The 22,441-nt window shown below is 46.5% G+C and overlaps 1 protein-coding gene across 1 annotated transcript; it reads left to right on the top strand.

The window, feature by feature from the left end:
- The first annotated feature begins 567 nt into the window (after nucleotides 1–567).
- On the top strand, nucleotides 568–21,378 carry LOC307222036 (solute carrier family 2, facilitated glucose transporter member 5-like). The gene is made up of 13 exons (XM_079987052.1): nucleotides 568–717; nucleotides 2,988–3,064; nucleotides 4,739–4,834; nucleotides 5,889–6,049; nucleotides 6,852–6,976; nucleotides 8,367–8,519; nucleotides 10,138–10,263; nucleotides 12,048–12,235; nucleotides 13,310–13,420; nucleotides 14,675–14,776; nucleotides 18,730–18,805; nucleotides 19,388–19,515; nucleotides 20,968–21,378. Exons 2-13 carry the CDS (start codon nucleotides 3,023–3,025, stop codon nucleotides 21,142–21,144), a joined length of 1,485 nt encoding a protein of 494 aa, XP_079843178.1. The 5' UTR covers nucleotides 568–717; nucleotides 2,988–3,022; the 3' UTR covers nucleotides 21,145–21,378.
- The last annotated feature ends 1,063 nt before the right edge of the window (nucleotides 21,379–22,441 follow it).

Below are 22,441 nucleotides of genomic sequence, written 5' to 3'. Positions count from 1 at the left end.
AAAATCAAATTTCAAATCCAAGATAGGATCTTTATCCACTGGGATAAAGATTTAGAAGGCTCCTTGAAAGAGGGAATATTTAGCAGGAACATATATAATTTTTTTTAATGAATTTTATTAGTATTTTCCACACAACAACAACAACAACACGAAAGATATCAAAAAATAATAATACACAACACACAAAAATCAACATTCAAAAACTAAAAAAACACACAACAAAAACAAAACAACAAAAACAAATCCATATCTAACGAGTTAATATTATAAACACTAAAACAACAACAACAAGACATTGATGGATTGGTGGAAGTCAATGTCTAGCAGGAACATATTTAGCTAGAGCTGGCATGAGTCCGAATGCTGGGAATTGCTCTTGCAGGGAGAGTACTCTTGCACTCATAACCTGCTTGTGGACATCCCATAATAATCATCTGGTTGGCCACTGTGAAGACCGAGTGCTGGTCTAGGTGGGCCATTGGCTTCATGCTGCAGGTTATACCAGTTCTGTTGTGCTGGCAACAATTCTGATATGCTCCTACATTGGCCGCCTTTATTGGGCCTTCCAACTGTCAACAGCTGCTTCCCCCGGAATCTTCCAGATTCCTTCCTCTGATTGGCTCTTGCCATACCGTCTGCCTTTTGATGTCCTCCTTTCAAGGGAAAACAGAGCTTGGCTGATTCCCCCTGCTCTCCTTGCCAGGGCAAAAAGCTGCAGTAAGTTTCTGTGCCTCTGCAGGAATGCACCGGCTGTGTGGGGTGGCTCCCTATGGAGGGGCTTCACCTCTGGTTAAGAGCGGTAGTCTCGTAATCTGGGGAACCGGGTTCGTGTCTCCACTCCTCCACATGCAGCTGCTGGGTGACCTTGGGCCAGTCACACTTCTTTGAAGTCTCTCAGCCCCACTCACCTCACAGAGTGTTTGTTGTGGGGCAGGAAGGGAAAGGAGAATGTTAGCCGCTTTGAGACTTCTTCGGGTAGTGATAAAGTGGGATATCAAATCCAAACTCTTCTTCTACCCACTTCTGGGACTCTTGATCCAATTGACCGCCCTGAGAGAGAACGGCTGAAGTTCCAGCTTTTGACTTTGCTTCAATCTGGGAGTGGGGGAATCAGCCCCCCCTCCAGATGTTGTGGGACTACAACAACTACCATCTCTGCCAACGGCTGGGATGGGTGGGAATTGGGAGTCCAACAATGTTTAGAGGTTCCCTCGTCCCCATTTTAATCTGTCTTACTAACGGCCAGAGCAGCCACTCATGCAGAGACGTGGCAGGGAGTCTCCTTTCTGGATGGTGCTCCTGCGGGCTTTTCAGATATTGCTGGACTACAAATCCCACCATCCCTGATCCCTAATCAGTCTTAATAAAAGTGTTTGGGGGATTGTAGATCTGGGAGGTCTCCTATCAACTCTCAGCACGCTTACCACACTGCAGCACCCAGGACAACAACAAATTATTTTTTGGAATTGTTGATTTCAGAAAACTTTTTTAAAAAGGTTTTTATTAAAGACTTTCTTGCGTTACAAAACAAATAAACAGGAAAAAGCATGTCTGTGCCCCCACTACCAATTCATAGAGTCCTTTTCACAGTTCTTTTATATGTAGTGGGAGACACTTTTGTCGTAGACATCTTGCAGTTGGGGGAGAAAGAAGGGAGGGAGAGGGGTGGGGGTTTTGTTATAATAATAATATAATTTATTATTTATACTTCAGCCACTCTGGGCGGCTCCCAACAGAATATAATAATAAAAAAGCGATAAAACATCAAACATTAAAAACTTCCCTAAACAGGGCTGCCTAAAAGTCAGATAGTTGTTTGTTTCCTTGACATCTGATGGGAGGGTGTTTCACAGGGCACCACTAGCGAGAAGGCCCTGTGCCTGGTTCCCTGTAACCTCGCAGTGAGGGAACTGCCAGAAGGCCCTTGGAGCTGGACCTCAGTGTCCAAGCTGAATGATGGGGATGAAGATGCTCCTTCAGGTATACTGGGCCGAGGTCCTTTTGTTTTGTTGCATAGTGTTAGTGTAGGGATTTGTGTCAGCATCACACAGGTAGGTCCTTTGTTACAAAGAAGTTGCACTGCAATTATGAACGCAAACCAACCAAGCTCTGGAGCTCTTGCAATGTCAATAAAAACAAACAAACAGCGTAAATAAAGCATTGCAAAAATACACGGTTGCATGTAAAAATGTTAAGGTAAAAGGTAAAGGTAAAGGTACCCCCGCCCGTACGGGCCAGTCTTGACAGACTCTGGGGTTGTGCGCCCATCTCACTTAAGAGGCCAGGGGCCAGCGCTGTCCGGAGACACTTCCGGGTCACGTGGCCAGCGTGACATCGCTGCTCTGGCGAGCCAGAGCCGCACACGGAAACGCCGTTTACCTTCCCGCTGGTAAGCGGTCCCTATTTATCTACTTGCACCCGGAGGTGCTTTCGAACTGCTAGGTTGGCAGGCGCTGGGACCGAGCAGCGGGAGCGCACCCTGCCGCAGGGATTCGAACCGCCGACCTTTCGATCGGCAAGTCCTAGGCGCTGAGGCTTTAACCCACAGCGCCACCTGCGTCCCTAAAATATTTAGAAATCAATATCTGTTCATTTTCCTTCCGACACACCCTCCGTCCATCTCAGACTCTGGGTTTTCACCCCAGGGTCCAAACAAACTCAGCTCACCCACAAAAGTTTCTCAACCAAAAGAGTTCCTGGAAACAGCAAATGTCGCCTTAGTCTCTCATTGTAGGCTTGCTTTTTATGAGCAGGCCCAAGGTGGATGTTATCTCCCTAGGCTGCTACAGCTGTGTCCCATTCAGCTGCCCTCTCCACACTCAGTTCCAGGTACAACAGGTTTGTTGATTTCCCCAGGGGGTCCAGAGGATGGGGAAAGGGCCCCCTTCCACTCACAGCTCTTTCTTCATCCTCTGTCCTCTCCTCCTCCTCCGACTCCTCTAGTTGATACCATCTCAGAACGCCCAAATTCTTCTTTCTCCCTACAGCTCCCTGCCTATTTTTCACCCATATCCAGGGAACTATGGAAACTTTGAATACCTCAATTCCCAAACGCAAGAAAAAGGTGAGTTCAGATGCATCCTGGCTCCCCCTGGTGAGATTCAAATCAAAATTAGCCACAATGGTTCGAAGTTCTAAAGCTGACCAATTCAAATGGGTACCACAACTCCCCACTGTCCCTCCTCATTGGCCATGCTGGCTGGGACTGATGCGAGGTCGAGTCCAGCAACAATTGAAGGCCACCATCTTAGCCAGTGTGGTGTGGTGAGGGTGTCCAATGAAGACCTGGGAGACTAAGGTTCAAATCTCCACTTGGCCATGAAGCGAAGAAGAAGAACAAGAACAAGAACAAGAAGCAGCCACCTGAGCAGCCACTCATGCAGAGATGCAGCAGGCAGCCTCATACCTTGATGGTGTCCCAGCTCCCAGGCGCATTAGGTCCAGGAATGGGCAGCCTGTGGATTTCCATATGTTGTTGGACTACAACTCCCATCCTCCCTGACTGTTGGCCGGGCTGTTTTTGGGCAGATGGAAGTTGAAATCCAACCAAATCTGGAGACCTGGAGGCAAGGTTTGTTTCTGCCTTTGCTGTCGCTTCTGCTTCCTTGCAGTTGGACTTATCCCTAATAGTAGTAGTAGTAGTACAGTGGTACCTCTGGTTATGAACTTAATTTGTTCTGGAAGTCCATTCTTAACCTGAAACCATTCTTAACCTGAGGTACCACTTTAGCTAATGGGGCCTCCCGCTGCTGCCGCACCGCCAGCACCCAATTTCTGTTCTCATCCTGAGGTAAAGTTCTTAACCTGAGGTTAGCGGAGTATGTAACCCGAAGTGTTTGTAACCTGAGGTGTTTGTAACCCGAGGTACCACTGTAATTAATTAGTTAGTGCCCATCTAACTGGACTGCCACTCTGGGTGGCTTCAAACAAATTTAAAAGTGAGACATCAAACATTCAAAACTTCCCTATAAAGGACAGCTTTCAGATGCCTTTTAAAAGTCAGATAGTTGTTTGTTTCCTTGACATCTGATGGGAGGCATGACTACCGAGAAGGCCCCCTGTCTGGTTCCCTGTAACCTCACTTTTCTCAGTGAGGGAATTGCCAGAAAGCCCTCGGAGCTGGACCTCAGCGTCTGGGCTGAATGATGGGCGTGGAGACTCTCCTTCAGGTATGCAGGGCCAAAGTCATTCAGGGCTTTAAAGGTCAGCACCAACCCTTTGAATTGTGCTCAGAAATGTTTTCCAAGAAGAGGAGGGCTTTTCATCGATAGGGGAGGTGCTGGAGTCACCCCAATGTCTTGTGAAGTCGTGCTCAGGGTTTCTGGTGCCGTGGGATGTACCACTCACCTGAAACACACACCCCCCAGGTCCTACTACTGCATGCAAATTGCTGCCTCTCAGCCTGCCCGGACTGTAGGTCCTGCTCACTGAATCAGGACAACCATGCCTGCAATTTTTGCCTGCTAATGTGGCCTGGGGATTGTGGCAGGCCACATTTGGCCACTGGCTGAGAGAGGCAGTGATTGACCCAAGTTCACACCAGTAAACATCATGGCTGGGGATTCAAACCCTGGTATCCCAAGACCCAGACCGATACGCTAACCACTACACCGCACTGTCTCTGGAGTGTCTGGCCATGCTTCGTTTTATGGGTAGGGCTGGGTTTTCACTAGTAGGTGTCTCTACCACACCTGCGCAGTGTACAACCAGCAACCCTGTCTACTGCTCTTTCCTATAGGAACTGACATTCGGACTTCTAATTGCTGCAGTGATTCCCTCCATTGGATCCTTGCAACTGGGATACATCTACTGGGTTGTCCTCAACCCAGAGACGGTAAGCCAGGCCTATCATCTGTGGGACTGCTTAGAATCATAGAACTTGGAAGAGAACCCCAAGAGTCATCTAGTCCAATCCGCTGCAATGCAGAATCTACATAGGACAGGGGTGGGTCAATGCATTCGCTTGGAAAAGCCGTAGCTCAGCAGCGGAGCATCTGCTTTGCATGCAGGAGTCTCCTGGTTCAAAACCCATAACATCCCCGAGCAGGGCTGGGAAAGATCAGAATCTGAAACCTCAAAGAACAGCTGCCAGTCAGTGCAGACACTACTAGGCTGGATGGGGGGAACGCTTCTACTGGTCCTACCAGGGACTTAGGTGGTGCCATGGGCTGTTTGGACACCGGGGATTGGTGGAGGGCACCAGCTGGGGAGCCCCCAATGGAAGAAAGTGGTGGGGTAACAAAGAGCTCTGCTTGAGACTCTAGGAAGCTCCTGCCATTCAGAGTACAGTGGTACCTTGGTTCTCAAACTTAATCCATTCTGGAAGTCCGTTCCAAAACCAAAGCACGCTTTCCCATAGAAAGTAATGCAAAATGGATTAATCGGTTCCAGACTTTTAAAAACAACCCCTAAAACAGCAATTTAACATGAATTTTACTATCTCATGAGACCATTGACCCATAAAATGAAAGCAATAAACAATGTACTGCAGTCACACAATCAATCAATCAATCAATCAATCAATCAGTAGCTGAACTGGGGTCCATGCAGTCACAAAAACAAAACAAAAAGAGCCGCAAAAACAAAAACACAAAATAAATAGCAAAAACAGACAGACCTCAGCGTCAAAATGGAAGCGTGGCACTCAAATCGGAAGCGTAACACTCAAAACAGAGCATGTTTGGCTTCTGAAAAAAGTTCGCAAACTGGAACGCTTACTTCCGGGTTCGCAGTGTTTGGGTTCCAAGTTGTTTGAGTACCAAGGCGTTGGAGAACCAGGGTACCGCTGTAGGTGATACTGCGCTGGATGGTATAAATTAGTTTCCTGTGTCTCAGATCCTGTGTGCTTGTCCCACACTCTTTCATCTGATGTCTCTCTTCCACCTTAGGTCTCACATATAAATTCCAACATAACGGAAGAGACCGAAAGGATGGATATCAGAATCGAAGAGCCTCTGAGTGGCCGGGTGGCCTTTAACGCTATGATCTTCCCACTTGGAGGCATCATTGGGTCGCTGATGCTCGGCACCTTGGTGGATGGCTGCGGCAGGTACAGAGATAATAGGGTGATGGAGAACAGTAGGCACAGCCAGAGGTGTTGGGGGGTGGGGAATATGACTATCCCTGACCCACATCCCCCACTGATCTCTAGTTAAGCTATGTGTTGGGTCATTGCCTTAGAAACATAGGAAAACACAACACAAAGGAATACAGATAAATAAAGCAACGCGGCTCACATGACTCTGTATGCAATTATATAGAACTTATATAAAAGACAACATGTAAAAATAAGACATTTATATTCCACCAAGCATCCATTTCTTTAAATATAGCCTTTACATGATACACGGGTGGCGCTGTGGGTTAAACCACAAAGCCTAGGGCTTGCTGAACATAGGGAGCAGCCTCGGGCTGTTTCAGACTGTTGGTCCATCTGAATCAGTAGACCAGGGGTCAGCAAACTTTTTCAGCAAGGGGCCAGTCCACTGTCCCTCAGACCTTGGGGGGGGGGGCGGCGGACTATATTAATAAAAAATAAAAAATGAACGAATTCCTATGCCCCACAAATAACCCAAAGATGCATTTTAAATAAAAGGACACATTCTACTCATGTAAAAACACGCTGATTCCCGAACCATCCATGGGCTGGATTTAGAAGGCGATTGGGCCAGATCCAGCCCCCGGGCCTTAGTTAGCCTATCCATGCAGTAGCCAATCAGTATTGTCTACACTGACTGGCAGCAGCACTTCAGGGCCTTGTGGCAACTCCGCAGCTGCCCTCCCTCCTCTCCTCTTTTCGCTGCTTGGGGCCTGCTCATCTCCTCCTCACCCCCTTTTTGCTGTCTTTTCAGGAGACGTTCCTTGATGCTAAATAATGCTGCAGCCGCCGTTGCCTGTGGATTAATGGGTGCTTCCAATGCAGGGAAATTCTACGACTTTGGCATTTTTGCTCGCTTCCTCGTCGGGATATCTTCAGGTGGGAAAAAAAAAAGCGCCCTGCACGCAGTCTTTGAATTGCCTTTTAACAAAACCAAGCCAAACAAAAGCAGAAAGCTGCCTTGAACCCGTGTCTGTGGTTTGAAGCTTTGGCTCCTGAACCCAGATGCCTAGGCTGCTTATCAGCATTAAAAAGTTAGGGAGCCGTGCACAATGTTAATCCTACTCAGAGTAGACCCGTTGAAAATAATAGGCGTGCAATGTACCTTTAAAGCAGTATCATACCACTTTAAATACTTCTCCAATAGAGGATTCTGTTTCAACTTTTAAACCCCTCTGGGCAGCTTCCAACAGAATGTTAAAAACATGATAAAACATCAAACATTAAAAACTTCCTTAAACAGGGTTGCCTTCAGATGCCCTATAAAAGTCAGATAGTTGTTTATTTCTTTGACATCTGATGGGAGGGCGTTCCACAGGGCCGGTGCCACTACCGAGAAGCCCCACTGTCTGGTTCCCTGCAGGGTAATTTTTTTCCATTTGTCTCTCCAGCTTTGACCAGCGCACTTCTCGTTTTCTTGCCGTGCATCATTTTTATTTGTTTACTTTACTTTCCCCCCTGTTTAGCGCTCTTACAAAAAAAAAAAAAAAAAAGGTGATCAAGTCATATAGGTGCAAAATTTGTGTGTGTTCCCTCTCATTTGTGATGGCTCCAATCACAACTTTATTTCCTGTCTATAATGATAAGTATTCAATAATACATATTGGAAAGATCCCGTTTCCTTTTACATATGTCAAATGATTGTCTGATTCATCTGGTTTCCTGGTTTTCTGATTCTCTTCTGATTCCCTGCCATGGGTGGGTGAAGCTGAAGGTGGAGACAACATGAGAAGCAGGCTATACAATCATGGAGTCATAGAATTGTAGAGTTGGAAAGGACCCCAGGGTCATCTAGTCCAACCCCCTGCAACACAGGAATCTTTGCCCAACGTGGGGCTCAAACCAACGACCCCGAGATTAAGAGTCTTGTGCTCTACTGACCAGGCTATCCCAGTTATATTGATTATAGGAAGAATAAATGGGATAACATAGGGTTTCTGGAGTCTTTTCCCAAATAAAATTAGAGGCAAAAATCCCAGGTGGGAACATCCAGTCCCAGACCAAATAGAAAATGCGGCAAAGAGGTATGGACTTAAGAGAAAGTGTGGCTGGGCCCTGAGTTCAAGTGGTGGGAGGCAGAACGGCTGGGACCAGCAAAGTTCTACTCACAGCAAACCCACTGAAATTAACAGAGTTATCTGTGTGCACTAGTCTGTTCAGAGCAGGATTAATAGTGGTTGCAGCCCTATGCCACAAATGATGAAGTAACGCCGTGGATGAGGTGCCTCTGCCAGTTGTGCCTGTGACCCTTTGATCCTCTTTTAACCAGGCTTGTTTTCCACTATGATCCCGTTATATGTTGGAGAGCTTGCCCCCGTAAGCATGAGGGGTGCCTTCACGATGATGTCCATACTGTTCTTCACCATGGGTCTCCTCTTGGCTCAGGCCATCAGCAGTCCCAACATCCTTGGGAACAAGAAACGTAAGTTGGAGAAAAGAGGGTGGGGTCAGGGATGTGGGGGTGGCGCTGTGGTCTAAACCACTGAGCCTCTTGGACTTGCCAATCAGAAGGTCAGCTGTTTGAATCCGTGCAATGGGATGAGCTCCCGTTGCTCTGTCCCAGCTCCTGCCAACCTGGCAGTTCGAAAGTATGCCAGTGCAAGTAGATAAATAGGTACCACTGTGACGGGAAGGTAAACGGCATTTCCATGCGCTCTGGTTTTCGTCACGGTGTTTTGCTGCGCCAGAAGCGCTTTAGTCATGCTGGCCACAGGACCCAGAAAGCTGTGGACAAACGGCAGCTCCCTCGGCCTGAAAGCGAGATGAGTGCCGCAAGCCCATAGTCGCCTTTGACTGGGCTTAACCGTCCGGGGTCCTTTGCCTTTTACATCCTATGATATGTAGGCAGACTAGGCATGGCATCCTACTTCATAATTAAGAAGAGCCAATTTTAAACATCTTTTTAATTTCGTCATGTATCATTTCCCCAAATACCCTTGCTTTCTTGCAAGCCCACCACATATACAGTAGATACAGTGGAACCTTGGGTTGCGAATGTGATCCGTACGGGAGACACGTTTGCAACCCACAGCATTCGCAACTTGCTGCACCGCATCTGCGCACACGTGAGTCACGATTCAGTGCTTCTGCACATGCGCAAAGCACTGAAACCAGGAAGTAACCCGTTCCAGTATGCGTAACCTGAAGCATCTGTAACCAGAGGTACCACTGTATATACAATCCATCTACCTTCTTTACACTTTCCGCAATTGTAAGGAACCTTCTTATACATTTTAGATAATTTGTTTAAATGAATGTACCAAAAAAGAAGCCAGAAGCATTTTTCTGTGCGGGATTATAGGCATAAATTCCAAAGGAAATGTTAAAGTTGTTTTTGTATGTAATGACAACAGCTTTATGTGCAGAAGTGGAAGGAAGGAAGAAGTTCCTAACAAAGAAGAATGAATAAGTGAGATAATGGACTATGCAGAACTGGCAAAATTAGGAGAATCTCACGATGATCGTTTTATGGAAGAATGGATGTCTTTTTCGGACTGCTTAGAGAAATATTATAGTATGATGAACTCACGAGCAGGATGTGAGCAACGAGCAACAGAAGTAATTAGTTTATAATATAGAAGATAGGGGGCAGCAGAAGCGGAGAAACCACAACTCCATGGAAAACGGGTTGGGAGGTCAAAAAAATAAGAGAAAAGATGAAATTGTGTTTTGATGGTATATGTTTAAAATGTTGAAACTTAATAAAACATAATTGAAAAGAAAAGAAAAAACATAACAAGAGCCTTGCAGAACAGGCAAGTTGCCATCAATCGCCCTTTCCTCCATGAGTTTGTCCCATCCTCTTTTAAAGCCATCTAAGTTGGTGGTGGCCACCCTGGCCTCTTGTGGAAGTGAGTTCCACAGTTCAGCTCTTCCTGTGGTCGGCCCCTTCTTTTCTCTGCCCTGCATTCAGTTTTGCAAGATGTGTCGTGGTCCTAGCGTTAGGAGAGGGGGAGAAAAGTGCTCCCCCCGCCTCCACTCCATGCTTCACTTTGTAAACGTACCTTGTTGCGACTTATTCACTTGTCTCGTTTTCTTAGGTCTGCCAGTGATGCTCGGCTTCACTGGGATAGTTGCTTTCTTCAACATCCCGCTCCTGCTCCTGTGCCCTGAAAGTCCTCGCTACCTGTTTATTCAAATGAAGAACGAAGCAAAAGCGAGGAAAGGTAGGCTGGCTTTGTAGCTTTGTGTTATGTACTGAAGTTCTCACCCTGGGCCAGCAGGGGGATACTGTAGATAGTTTTCACTCAGGTCCACATATGCAAATAAGGGATTGAAAGTGACGTTCAGTGATTGGATAGTTACAGAAAATGGTTACTGCTGCGTTCTAGTGGAGCTCTATATAAGCAGGCTGGAGTTCAGTTCACTTCTGTTCTGGCCTGTGAATAAACAAGAGCTGTTTGAAGAATCGCTGTGTCGTCTGATATGTTCACCCACAATTTAACTCTTTGTATGCAGAAGGCCCCCGGGCCCAATCCCTGGTGTCTCCAGGTAAGACTGCAAGGAGGTGGGAAGTGATATCGGGATTGACAGGGAGGCGTTTGCCCCTCCTGACCGTCAAAGTTTGCTTGGGCTGTGACTGATGTCAGACCCTCCAAGTGTCCCTATTTTCCAGTCCCGGGATTACAGAAGCCACCCCAGTTTCTGATTTGATCCTGGAATATCCCACTTTCCCATAGGAAGTCCCTATTTATCATCAGATAAATATTGGAGGGTATGGTAGGGTGGCCCCTATTTTCATCAGAGAAAAGTTGGAGGGTTATGGAGTCACGCAACCTTCGGGTGAAGGAGATAAGTAACTATACAACCTTTAGAAGACATCTGAAGGCAGTTTTATTATGTTTTAATCTATGTTGGAATTAGGGACGCAGGTGGTGCTGTGGGTTAAACCACAGAGCCTAGGACTTGCCGATCAGAAGGTTGGCAGTTCGAATCCCCACGACGGGGTGAGCTCCCGTTGCTCGGTCCCTGCTCCTGCCAACCTAGCAGTTCGAAAGCACGTCAAAGTGCAAGTAGACAAATAGGTACCGCTCCGGTGGGAAGGTAAACGGCGTTTCCGTGCATTGCTCTGGTTCGCCAGAAGCAGCTTAGTCATGCTAGCCACATGACCCGGAAGCTGTACACTGGCTCCCTCGGCCAACAAAGCGAGATGAGCGCCGCAACCCCAGAGTCGGTCACGACTGGACCTAATGGTCAGGGGTCCCTTTACCTTTATCTATGTTAGAAGTCCCCTTCATGGATCACTGCCTTGCCGTGGTGAAGGGGCTTGAATACCTCAGAGAAGCTATGAGCTATGCCGTGCAGGGCCACCCAAGATGGACAGGTCATAGCGGAGAGTTTTGACCAAACGTGATCCACCTGGAGCAGGAACTGGCAAGCCACTCCAGTATCCCTGCCAAGAAAACTCCATGGACAAAGACAACAGGCATATAAAAGTTAGGACGCTGGAAGATGAGCCCCTCAGATCGGAAGGCGTCCAACATGCTACTGATGAAGAGCGGAGGACAAGTACAAGTAGATTCAGAGCTGATGAAGCGGCTGGGCCAAAGCCGAAAGGACGCTCAGTTGCGGATATGCCTGGAAGCGAAAGAAAAGTCCAATGCTGTAAAGAAAAATATTGCATAGGTCAAACATGAGTTTGACCAAACTGCGGGAGGCAGTGGAAGACAGGAGTGCCTGGCATGCTCTGGTCCATAGGGTCATGAAGAGTCGGACACGACTAAACAACAACAACATGTTGGAAGTCTCCCAGAGTGGGTGGGGTATACATAATAAAAGTATTATGGAAAAGGATGTCTCTATTTTCATCGGAGAAATGTTGGAGGGTATGTGATGTTTACACTCTAGTCTGGACAGTGCGTAGTGCTTGAATGCTCTTTCTTCCTCTGATTCTCTCTCTCTCTCTCTCTCTCTCTCTCTCTCTCTCTCTCTCTCTCTCTCTCCCACCCAGCCTTGAGAATGCTCAGGAACAAGGTTGACATGGAAAATGAGATTGAGGAGCTCCGAAAGGAGGAGAAGTATGAGATACAAGAAAAGGACATGACGATACTTTCGCTTCTGAAAAGCCATAGTCTCCGTCGCCAAGTCATCACCGTTGCCATTTTGTTGGGGGGCCAGCAATTTTCTGGCATAATTGGGGTGAGGAAGCCAATGTTCCAAGTGGCTCAGGAGCTGTGGGAGAAGGGATGAGGGATGAGGGACCTTTCTCTGCCGGGAGGGGGCATGTTCCTGTCCCAGAAAGTGCCTGAGGGTCACGTGACATTGGCTCCTGTAATAATGGGGGGGGGGGGGGCTGGCTATATTTTTCAACTGGTGAATGAAGGAAAGAAAGAAAGAAAGGGCTAAGGAAAGGAAGGCCAGAAGGAAAGAGGACTGAGGCTTTTACGTCCTTCAGCAGTGAAATGATATAGTAAAGCTGGACCCACAGTTGTGGCCAAAATTGGCAAATTTCAGGGAAGCCAGATAACCTCCAGGGGAGAACTGATATTCTTCACTGGTTCAGGAATATATTTCTTCAAGCTCCTCTCGAACCATTGAAGAATTTCACTTATGTTTGTCAGAAAAAACATCCTCTGAGAAGTTTTGCTCTACAATCAGCATTCAGAGGCTGTAACACTAGGTTGCTGATTTGTGTGTGTGTGTGCATGCACGCGCACACCCTCCCAGACAAGGAATTCCAGAACATTCTTCCAGGTGAAGCAGGTGGGGAACTGAATCCAGCGGGAGGAGCCATTTTGACACCCCCAGCTCTCACAGGCCAAGTTTGACAGGGTGGGGGCGATTGCCTCATGTCACATGAGGCAACCCTGTGTTGCTGTTTTTAGCCAGGCATTTTAACTGAATTCCGGTTTTGTTTTGTTTTTTTATTTTGTTACCGGGAAGGATGAAATCAAATTTGGGTGTATTGCCTAGAATAGAATGCATAAATAAATATCCTCCTTCACTGGAGGCGTTGAAACATAGCTTGAATGGCCACTTGCCATGGGTTTGTTATCCGCGATTCCTTCACTGCAGGAGATGACTCTTGGGCTCCATTCCAGTTCTTTGGCTTTATGATTCTAAAATACATTAAAGTCAGCTCTCATCAGCGAAGGGTTGTTTGGCGTGGTTTCTATTTTATTTCATTTTGCTTTTTCCTCTTTCCTGAAAATTCCTGGTAGCCGGCATCTTCTTCCGCAGCTGATGTCTTTGTTTGCTGTGATCTGCTTGCAGGGCTTCTTCTACGCAGAGAAAATCTACAGGTCGCTTCTAAGCAAAGAGAGCCATATCTTTTATATGAATTTGTCTGTGACGTGTTGGCTCTTGTTTATAGCCTCCATAACGGTGAGCCATCCACTCTCTCCTTCCCTTTCAAATCTCCAAACTCAATCCCAGAGAGACCTGCATTTGGCCTATAGTTTTCCCACTCTACCAATTAAAGAGAGGGAGGTTACATGATGTTGGCTATTTATCTATTCAGTCTGGCTTGTTGGCAAGGAGGGTTTAGATAAGGCCACATCAAGGCAACTTTTCTTTACGTTCCTCCAGAACTTTCCTTAATGCAAAAAGCTTGATCTTTTGGGGATTTTTTTTTTGGGGGGGGGGAGGAGCAGTTTTGTTGCGCAAGACATCCAATCAATTGTTTAAAAAACTTTTAACTCTTTATATTTTTATATTCCTTGTAAGCCGCTTAGCTTTCCTACAGTCAAGCAGTATGTAAATTTTCTTAAATAAACTACAGTGGTACCCCGGGTTACATACGCTTCAGGTTACATACGCTTCAGGTTACACACTCCGCTAACCCAGAAATAGTGCTTCAGGTTAAGAACTTTGCTTCAGGATGAGAACAGAAATCGTGCTCCGGCGGCACAGCAGCAACAGGAGGCCCCATTAGCTAAAGTGGTGCTTCAGGTTAAGAACAGTTTCAGGTTAAGAACGGACCTCCGGAACGAATTAAGGACTTAACCTGAGGTACCACTGTATAAACACTTGTAAGAAATTGATCTCTTAGTATGGCAGCACCTATGCTATTGACATCAGGCAGATAGATACCTTTGCTGTCTTCTTTTCAGCACCCACTTAAAACAAAATTGGTTTAGGCCACAGTTAGTTTTGTTTTATTTCTTCTTCTCCCGTTGGTTTTAATAAAATTTTGGATATTTTTTTAAAATACATTTTTTATTGATAATTTTTCATATTTCCTGCAAACTAAGAGGCTTCATGACAATCAAGTAGGATATAATTGTTGTTAAATAAATACACGCAGGTAATTGCATGCATTTAGGAAGTTTGTCTTGAGGAAGACTGGCCAGTTCCTTACTTGGTTTGCTGGTTGGCAGCAGCTATTTTCGGGCAGAAACCATGGAGAGAGGGAGTGCGGAGATCTTTGATTTAAAATGTTCCCATGGGAAATAATGGAAATTGTCAGCTCGTTCTGTGAACACTAGCCTAACAAAAGATTTCCTGGGAACGCCTTATGTCCAGTTAGCGGGACCTGCCTGTAAAATCAATAAATCAGCTGTAACTGCAACCTGAAGCTGTTGGCTGTGATCAAAGGCTTCCTTTCTCTCTCACCCCCCCTGCCTTTATATTCCCTAGATGTCTGTCATTGACTCTGTGGGGCGGAGGTTTCTCCTACTTCTGGGATTTCTGATCTGTAGCGTTGCCTGCGTCTTGCTAACCTTGACCCTCGAACTTCAGGTGAGTAAATCGCAACTGGAAGAATGCAGAGCTGAACGTCGCTCATTAAAATTAGCTATTCTGCTTTGTTTAGGCCATTATTATAATTCTATATAATAATTAATAATAATAATAATAATAATAATAATAATAATAATAGGCATTCTAACATGGCCTTCACCATAAACAACTCAAGTCCTCAATACCTGAGGAACCTCCTCCTTCCCAGAATCCTCTTGGATTCTGAGATTTCAGAAGCGGGCGCTCTTGGTAGTTCCTCCACCGGCAGAGCCGCAGGGTGGGGGTTGCGGACGCCGAGGAGAGAGCTTTCTCTACGGTGGCCCCTAAGTTATGGAACTCCCCACAGAAGTGTGTCTGTTACCTTCCTTATATATATATATATTTAAAAAATAATATTTATTACTTTTAAAGCTTACAAAAAAGAAAAGGAAGAAAGAAGACAAAAGAAAAAAAAAGAACAAAAAAGAGAAAAAACAATACAATACATAAACAATACAAAACACAACCTTGACACATTAAACTAACACAATAAACTAAACCAAACAAAACAAAAACAATTTAAAAACATACATCATACCTTTTCCATATTCTATCTTTCATTCCCTTGTATCATTGACCTCCTCTCACCTCCCTCTTTGTATTCCACTTCCATTAATTGTTTCAGCAATTTCTTTCCATCTTTCTCTATTTTCTATCATATAAATGTCTTAACATATTTTTAATCTTATTTCCATTAAAATTAGTATACTTATTTAAGCTTAACTCCTTATAGCATTTCAGCTAAAGCCATAAAATATCCTTCCAACATTTTTCTATCACTCATTAATTTTACAATATTTCTATATATAGACTTTAAATTTCCAGTCTTCTTCCACCTTCTCCTCTCCCCAGTCTCGGACTCTACCAGCCACTTCTGTCAACTCCATACAGTCCATCAACCTGGAGATCTTATGTCCGAGGCTCTTAACTCTTTTCCACGTCCCTTCTGCCAGTCTTCTTCATATTCTTTGATGCTAAAGAGCAGATCTCGGGGAAACTCCAATCCAACAATACTTTTATTCCTTCTCGACAGGTCAGCCAGATTTCCATAATTAAAACTAGGATCCATAAAGTATTTCCTGGCATGTTTCAAAATTCCTCCAAATCCAAAGGCCCCCAGAACTCCAATCTCCTCCTGGTCCAAGTCCATATTCCAAAAGTCAGTTAATCCCTGCATAGAGGGAATCTTTCCAATTTTCCTTTTTTAGTCCAGGCCAGGCTCCGGTCTTCAAAATCTGACTTTTTCTAGTCTCAATCATAAAGGGCCTCAATTTGTAATCCTCAATTTGCCTCTGTAAGGCTAAGGCTCCCCCTTGTATTACTTTAGGTTCGACAACAGCAACTTTCTCCTTCTCCTTTCCAGCAATTTGTCCTGTTGAAATAGATTCCTGTGCCAAATCCTGAATAATTTCTGTATTGGTGCTCACTTTTGGTTCCAAAATGTCAATTTTAGTAGTCATAGCATCCATCTTTTTATGAAGCTGTTCCAACAAGTGGCTTATCTTAGAAAATGCAGTCCATAAGGCTTCTCCTGTCCACATTCTTGAATATCCAAGGTCAATCTCTAGTTCTCACAGTTCTTATCAAGCAGCTGGAGATTTCCCAGCTCCACTCTTGTAACAGTTTCAAAAGCTCCCTCTGGAGGGGAACAGTCTCCACTTGTATCAATCTTTTCCAACACAGATCAAAAAGTAAAGATAGTTTCAATTTTCAGATACTTTCCCTCCCTTTTAAACGCAGAAGCGGACAATGGAAACAATATATTTCTCTTATTTAACTGACTGTCAACATACGTTCTCTTCGCTGTCAATGAACTCTCCCAAAACGTCAATCACTGGGAGCCCGTTCCCAGGTTCAGAGCAGTGGTAATTTAATTTTAATCACTCTCTCCTGCAGGATACACAGTCCAAAATTTCCCCCCTCTTCTCCTGCTTCCAAGGGGGGGTCTAATAATTTCAATCGATGGAAGTTTAATCCTTTACATAAGGCTTTCTGAGACCTTAACTTGTAAGCTCTTTGTGTCAGTCTATTTACAAAAGGGGAAGGCGGACTTCCTGTTTTGAACCTTCCCTGTTTGATGCCAAATTAAGATATTTAAAGATCCAATTTTCCGTTTTACTCACGGGTTGTTGTTTAAAATCCAATTGTCCACAAGAAAAAGTCAGCGCTCTCCGGCAACAGCAATGCGGCTTCACTCCGTGAAAGAAGCGGTCAATTCAAAGCACCACGCCGCTCACCCCACGTTGCTCCGGATCCCCAAAACAGGGTTTCCCCGCGAGTAGGGGAGGCACAAAAGGTGCCAGCCAAATCCCAGGTTCACAATCTTCTTCTGCCTGTGATTTCAATGGGTCTCCGCCTTCGCTGTGGCGGTTCAGACCCAACTTTCCACAGAGCAAGTTCCTCCCGATCGGAGGAGCTCCGCCATTGCCGGGGGCGCCAACCCGGAAGTCCCTGTTCCCTTCCTTATAAAGCTTCTGGCATCTGCTGAAGACATACCTCTTTGCCTTCGCTTTTGACCCTTGTGTGTATTTTTAGGACGCAGCTAATTTTTTGAGATTGCAAGCTGTTTTAAACTGTTTTTAATATTGTGTTTTAACCTGCCCTGGGACCTTAGGGTAATAAATCAATCAAGGACAACAACCCCACGATTCTTGAAAGAGATGTTTCTAACCGAAACTGTTTTTAGATTTTTTATTTTTTTAAAAATAATAATCTCTTAACAACTTTTATGACTGTTCCAGCTGTTTTTAGAATGCTTTGTGAGAATCAGTCCTACTAGAAAAACCGGCACACAGACTGAGGTCAAAAAAGTAAGGGCAGATTTCGTTCCATTTGGCATGATTTTATTTTCCATGTCAAAAATGTAGAACATATCCACTCTCCCAGCTAGAAATGCTGTGGATAATACAGTAAAATGGGAACACGTGCTTCTTCTTCTTCTTCTTCTTCTTCTTCTTCTTCTTCTTCTTCTTCTTCTTCTTCTTCTTCTTTGGTGATCACTCACAGCCGAATAAGATTGTCCTCCATGAACACGGTTTTAACAGAGCATCTGTAAGTGACTGTGGAGGCCAGTTCTGGGTCCGCACGTCCTTCTCCAAGTGGGGACATAGGTTTCCGGGTGGGCAGTAAGATTTGCTGGAAATACAGCTGGTCCCCCTAGAAAATAAGGGATATCGATGTTGATCACATTTTTACCTTTATAAACTTGTTATATACGGTAATTCCTTTTATACCATAAGTGTGGACTGTGTTACTGATGTCTCTGACCCCTCTCTTTATCTCTCCTTTGAGATTTCATGCCTGTTTTCCATGATGATTTTGTACTAAGCTTGATTTTATTTTCATTATTGCCTTTATATGCCACCTTTTTTCTCCAGGTGGGGTACCTGCTTCTCCCCCCCTCCCCATAGACTAAGCTTGAGAGGCAGTAACTTCGTCCAATTTCACCCAGCAAGCTTCATGGTCGATTGGGGGATTTGAACCCTGGTCTCCCAGGTCCCCAGGATGACACTCTAACCACTAAACCACACTGGCGCTCTGATTTGGCATTTTAATAAAATCGCGACTGTGTTGGCTGCCCTGGGGTCCTCCGAGAGGAAGGGCAGGATATAAATTCAATAAATAATAAGGTCCCAGGGCAGCTATGGGTGGGGGAGAAGACTCCATTCAGTTTGCTTTCAAGGGGAAATCTAACCAATCTGTGCTTTCCATAGCAATTCACAAATGGAGGCAAAATTCACCCTGCTCTGGATGCAAAGCAGTTCAAGGAATGTACTCAGAGACATGTATATGGGGGAGTTATGTGTGTGTACAAAGATGCCTATATCGTCCAAGTCAAAGGGTGTGGTGATTCCCCACCCCTGCCTCAAAACGAGAGGCAACCTCGCTCATGCACAACTCTCTTTCTCCAACAGTCCATGCAGCCATGGATGATTTACTTGAGCTCCGTTTTAGTCATTGCCATGCTCACTGGATACATCTTTGGGCCAGGTAAGGGCTGGGGTGACGCACAAAAATTATTTGAGGTGGGTGAAGAACACGGGCCTTTTCTGTGGTGGCTCCCCATTTGTGGAATGCTCTCCCCGGGGAGACTTGCTGGCGCCTTCGTTACATATCTTTAGGTGCCAAGCAAAAAGTCATTAAACAACCTATGGCCTTTTAAATGTGTTTTTTTTGGGGGGGGGGAGTTATCGGTTTGTTTTTGTTTTATTATGTGTTTTGCGTTCTCATGTTGTATTTTTGTGTTGTGACTTCTGGATGAAGGGCGATGTGCAAATTTAATTAATTAAGATGGAAAAGACATAGATCCAGCACTGGAAGGGAGTTATAGCTCCAAATATCTGCAGGGCCCTGTCTGTACTGTACGTTGGAAGATGTTTCGTATCACTTTAAACAGTCATGGCTTCCCCCCCCCCCAAGGAATTCTGGGAACTGTAGAGTGGTTAGGAGACCCCTCCTGTTCCCTTCGCAGAGCCACAATTCCCAGAGTTCCCTGGGAAGAGGGTGCGACTGTTAAATCACTCTGGGAAGAGGGAGCCAAATTCAACACCCAGCTTTGTTCTGTCTTCCCAGCTATAATCACCTATGTGGTCACTCTCGAGATCTTCCTTCAGTCATCGCGGGCCACAGCTTTCACGCTGGGTGGAATAGTGAACTGGGTCACCCGCTGCTTTGCTGTGGGGATCTTCCTTAAGCTAGAGGTGAGTGGTTCTGCCAGGTCCCTTTTAGCGGGAAATAAATAAATAAAACAGCAATAAAAATCACATTTCTTCGAGCCACAAACGGTATCTAGCAAACACAACAGCTCCGCCCCAACGGTAGGAAATGACGTGGGAATGCTGGGAGAATGCAGGGAACCAGTTTGCATCTGCTGCTGTTTAAAAGAGCTCAGCTCCAGCTTGCTCCTTGCTCAGTTGCTCCCCAGAGCACAGCCTTCATGTTTGCAGGCGGCTGGAACCTGGTCCCACCTTGCCTTCTGCCTGGCTTGAACCTCACCTTTCCCTACACCCTGCAGGACAGGACAACAAGCCCCTGCAATTGGTAGGCCAGGTGAAGTTCCTGAACTGAGGACTCTGGCCGTTCTGCTTTTTCGTGCTCGACAAAACGACCTTTCCTGGAGGTCCTGGATCGGCATCCAGACACCGTGCAGGCGTCATTAAATGGAAACCGAACCCTGGAAGGACAGGAGCCCTATGGGTGGGCTCTTCCACGGTCCGGGTGTCAGGTCCACGTGTCTGTTCTGGGTGGCGTGGCACCCCCGTGAAAGCGGAGGTCAGCAGCCTTTCCCATCCCGAGGGCTGCATTTCCTTCTGGGGGCCACATGAGATGGGCAGGGCCAGCGGCACAAGGAGGGTGTGTTGAGCAACTGTGCTGGTCCCGAGGGCTAACCGTGCGGCGAGGTCCGAGTCCAGTCCGAGGTCGAGGGTGCAGTATGGAGGCTGTCCGTCGAAGCTGAAGCGGGGTCCAAGGCAGGGAGTCGGGTGAGGTCAGTAACTCTGGCAGAAGAGCAGGACAGGGTTCAGGCAGGAACAGGCTACCAACAATGTTGCTCCCGCAACCTGGGACTGGACTGGCTGGCTTTTATCTGCCCCGAGGCATAGGGCGGCCCCGGTCCACAGGTGACTCGCCTCTCCTGGCGTGGAGGCGAGCACTCCTCCTGCGAGAACTCCTCCTGTGAGAACTTAATTCCCTCCACCTCTCTGCCCTGAGCCTCTGCAGCTCAGGAGAGGCTGGAGGATTACCGGACCCAGAGGCAACCTCAGCTTCCCCTGACGGGGCTGAGAGTGGAGCACCTGCAGGCAATGGGTCCTCCATCACCTCCAGAGCAGACTCAGCTGGTGCCTGCACCTGAGGATCCAGCACAAGTGAGGACCCTTGAGGCTCAAGCCCCAGCCCCGGCTCAGCTGGTTCTGGAGGCAGGGACTCCTGTGCAGGCTGGGATTCCTCAGGTTCAGCCTCCGAGTCCGAATCCCAGGCCATCACAGCACACATGCAGATTTCCTCTCTGCACGCTCGGTTACAACTCCCAAACTGTGGCGGAAATGCCCAGAGCTGAAATGGAGACTGGGAAAACGAGGAGCCCGCCGGGACACATTGGTCAATCCCTGCTTACCTCCCCCTGTTCCCTCCCCCTTTTGTCTTTCCAACTCCAGCCGCTCACTGGGCCTTACAGCCTCCTGATACTTTGGCCTCTCTGCATGGTGACCTTTATTTATATTTCCGCGATGGTTCCGGAAACCAGAGGCATGACCTTTCTTGAAATCCGCAAGTCCATGGATCTCCAAGCCAAGGAGGATAAGGAAAGGATAGATAAAAACGCAGATAGTTAGAAACTCAGAAGGCGTCGATGCTGTGCTTAATTGTTATTTTTTAAGATACAACGGTCCAAAGAGATCCCCTTCATGCTGTCCTTCAGTCGCCTCAGCTCGGTTAACATGTACGGCCTTTTTCCTTTCAGTCCGGAAGAGCAACCCAAGCTGTTTCCCCCTTCTCTGTGTGCACTTATCTATTGTTCTACCACAAATGTTGTTTCTTTATTAAATTACGAAGGGCAAGCACAATCAGTCCAGAGCCAAATGTGTGAAATGACTCTCGAGCCCACAAAATCATGGCCGCTGGCAATGGGGCCTGTATTGTGGTCAGTTTTCTTCGATTCACCGCACCTGTTGTGCTGTTTGAGACAGCTTTGCTTGGTCAGAACAGCCGCGGCCTCTGGGGCATAGCTGTCAACCGTCCCTTATTTGGCGGGAAACTCCCTTATCCCAGCGCCGTGTCTTGCTGCTGTCCCTTATTGATGATGTCCCTTAAATTTCCCGGGTTTCAAAGGAAGCAGCTCCTCTCCCTCCCTCCCTGCCGGCCAGGGAGGAGGGAGGCTCCAACTGTGTTGCTTGGCTGCGTTGCTCACCCAATAAGGAGTCTAAGAACGACTGGGGGGTGGAGCTTGCATGTCTTGTGCCGATCAAATCAGCCGCGTTGTCTGGGGACTCGCCTTTGCTCAGCGCTTCCCAGCGGAGAGGTGATGGTGGTTTTCCTTGCTGCATCCCCTTTACCGGGTTGCTGCGCTGTGGGCTCAGAAGTTGAACATACCTGTGTTTGGAAAATCCCTTATTTGGGCTGCTGTTCCCTTGTTTTCGAGGCTGCTGGTCCCTTATTTTCAAATCTGTAAGTTGACAGCTATGCTCTGGGGCCCCACAAAAGTGGAGTCCCCAGGCCTATAAATCACACAGAGGCATTTGCACACACAGAGAGAAATCAAGTCACATTCACAAGCAGAGATTGCAGTTAGATAACCAGGCAAGGGCCTTATCAGGAGAGCAAGAGTGACATCACAGGCAGGCGCTTGAGGAAGAAGAAGGCTGCAGGTTCCTCTATTGGCGCCTACAAATTCCTTTGCACTTCTCCATAGACATCAGCCTGGATAGCTCAGTTGGTTAGAGCATAGTGCTGTTAATGCCAAGGTTTCAAAATCAATCCCCATATGGGACACCTGCGTATTGGTTGGACTAGATCAGGGCTTCCCAAACTTGGGTCTCTAGCTGTTTTGGGGACTACAACTCCCATCATCCTTAGCTAGCAGGACCAGTGGTCAGGGATGATGGGAAGTGTAGTCCTAAAACAGTTGGAGAC

Source organism: Podarcis cretensis, assembly GCF_951804945.1.
Source record: "Podarcis cretensis genome assembly, chromosome: 8".
Taxonomy (NCBI): Eukaryota; Metazoa; Chordata; class Lepidosauria; order Squamata; family Lacertidae; genus Podarcis; species Podarcis cretensis.
Note: the sequence above shows the minus strand (reverse complement) of the source record. Positions and strands in the feature narration are given on the sequence as shown.

What these genes read in the sequence shown, in the direction of transcription:
- LOC307222036 (XM_079987052.1), top strand. Translation starts at nt 3,023, where the DNA reads ATGGAAACTTTGAATACCTCAATTCCCAAACGCAAGAAAAAG. An exon ending in TTGTCCTCAACCCAGAGACG is followed by an intron (nt 4,835 to 5,888) that starts GTAAGCCAGGCC and finishes CTTCCACCTTAG; the next exon opens with GTCTCACATATAAATTCCAA. An exon ending in CGAAGCAAAAGCGAGGAAAG is followed by an intron (nt 10,264 to 12,047) that starts GTAGGCTGGCTT and finishes TCTCCCACCCAG; the next exon opens with CCTTGAGAATGCTCAGGAAC.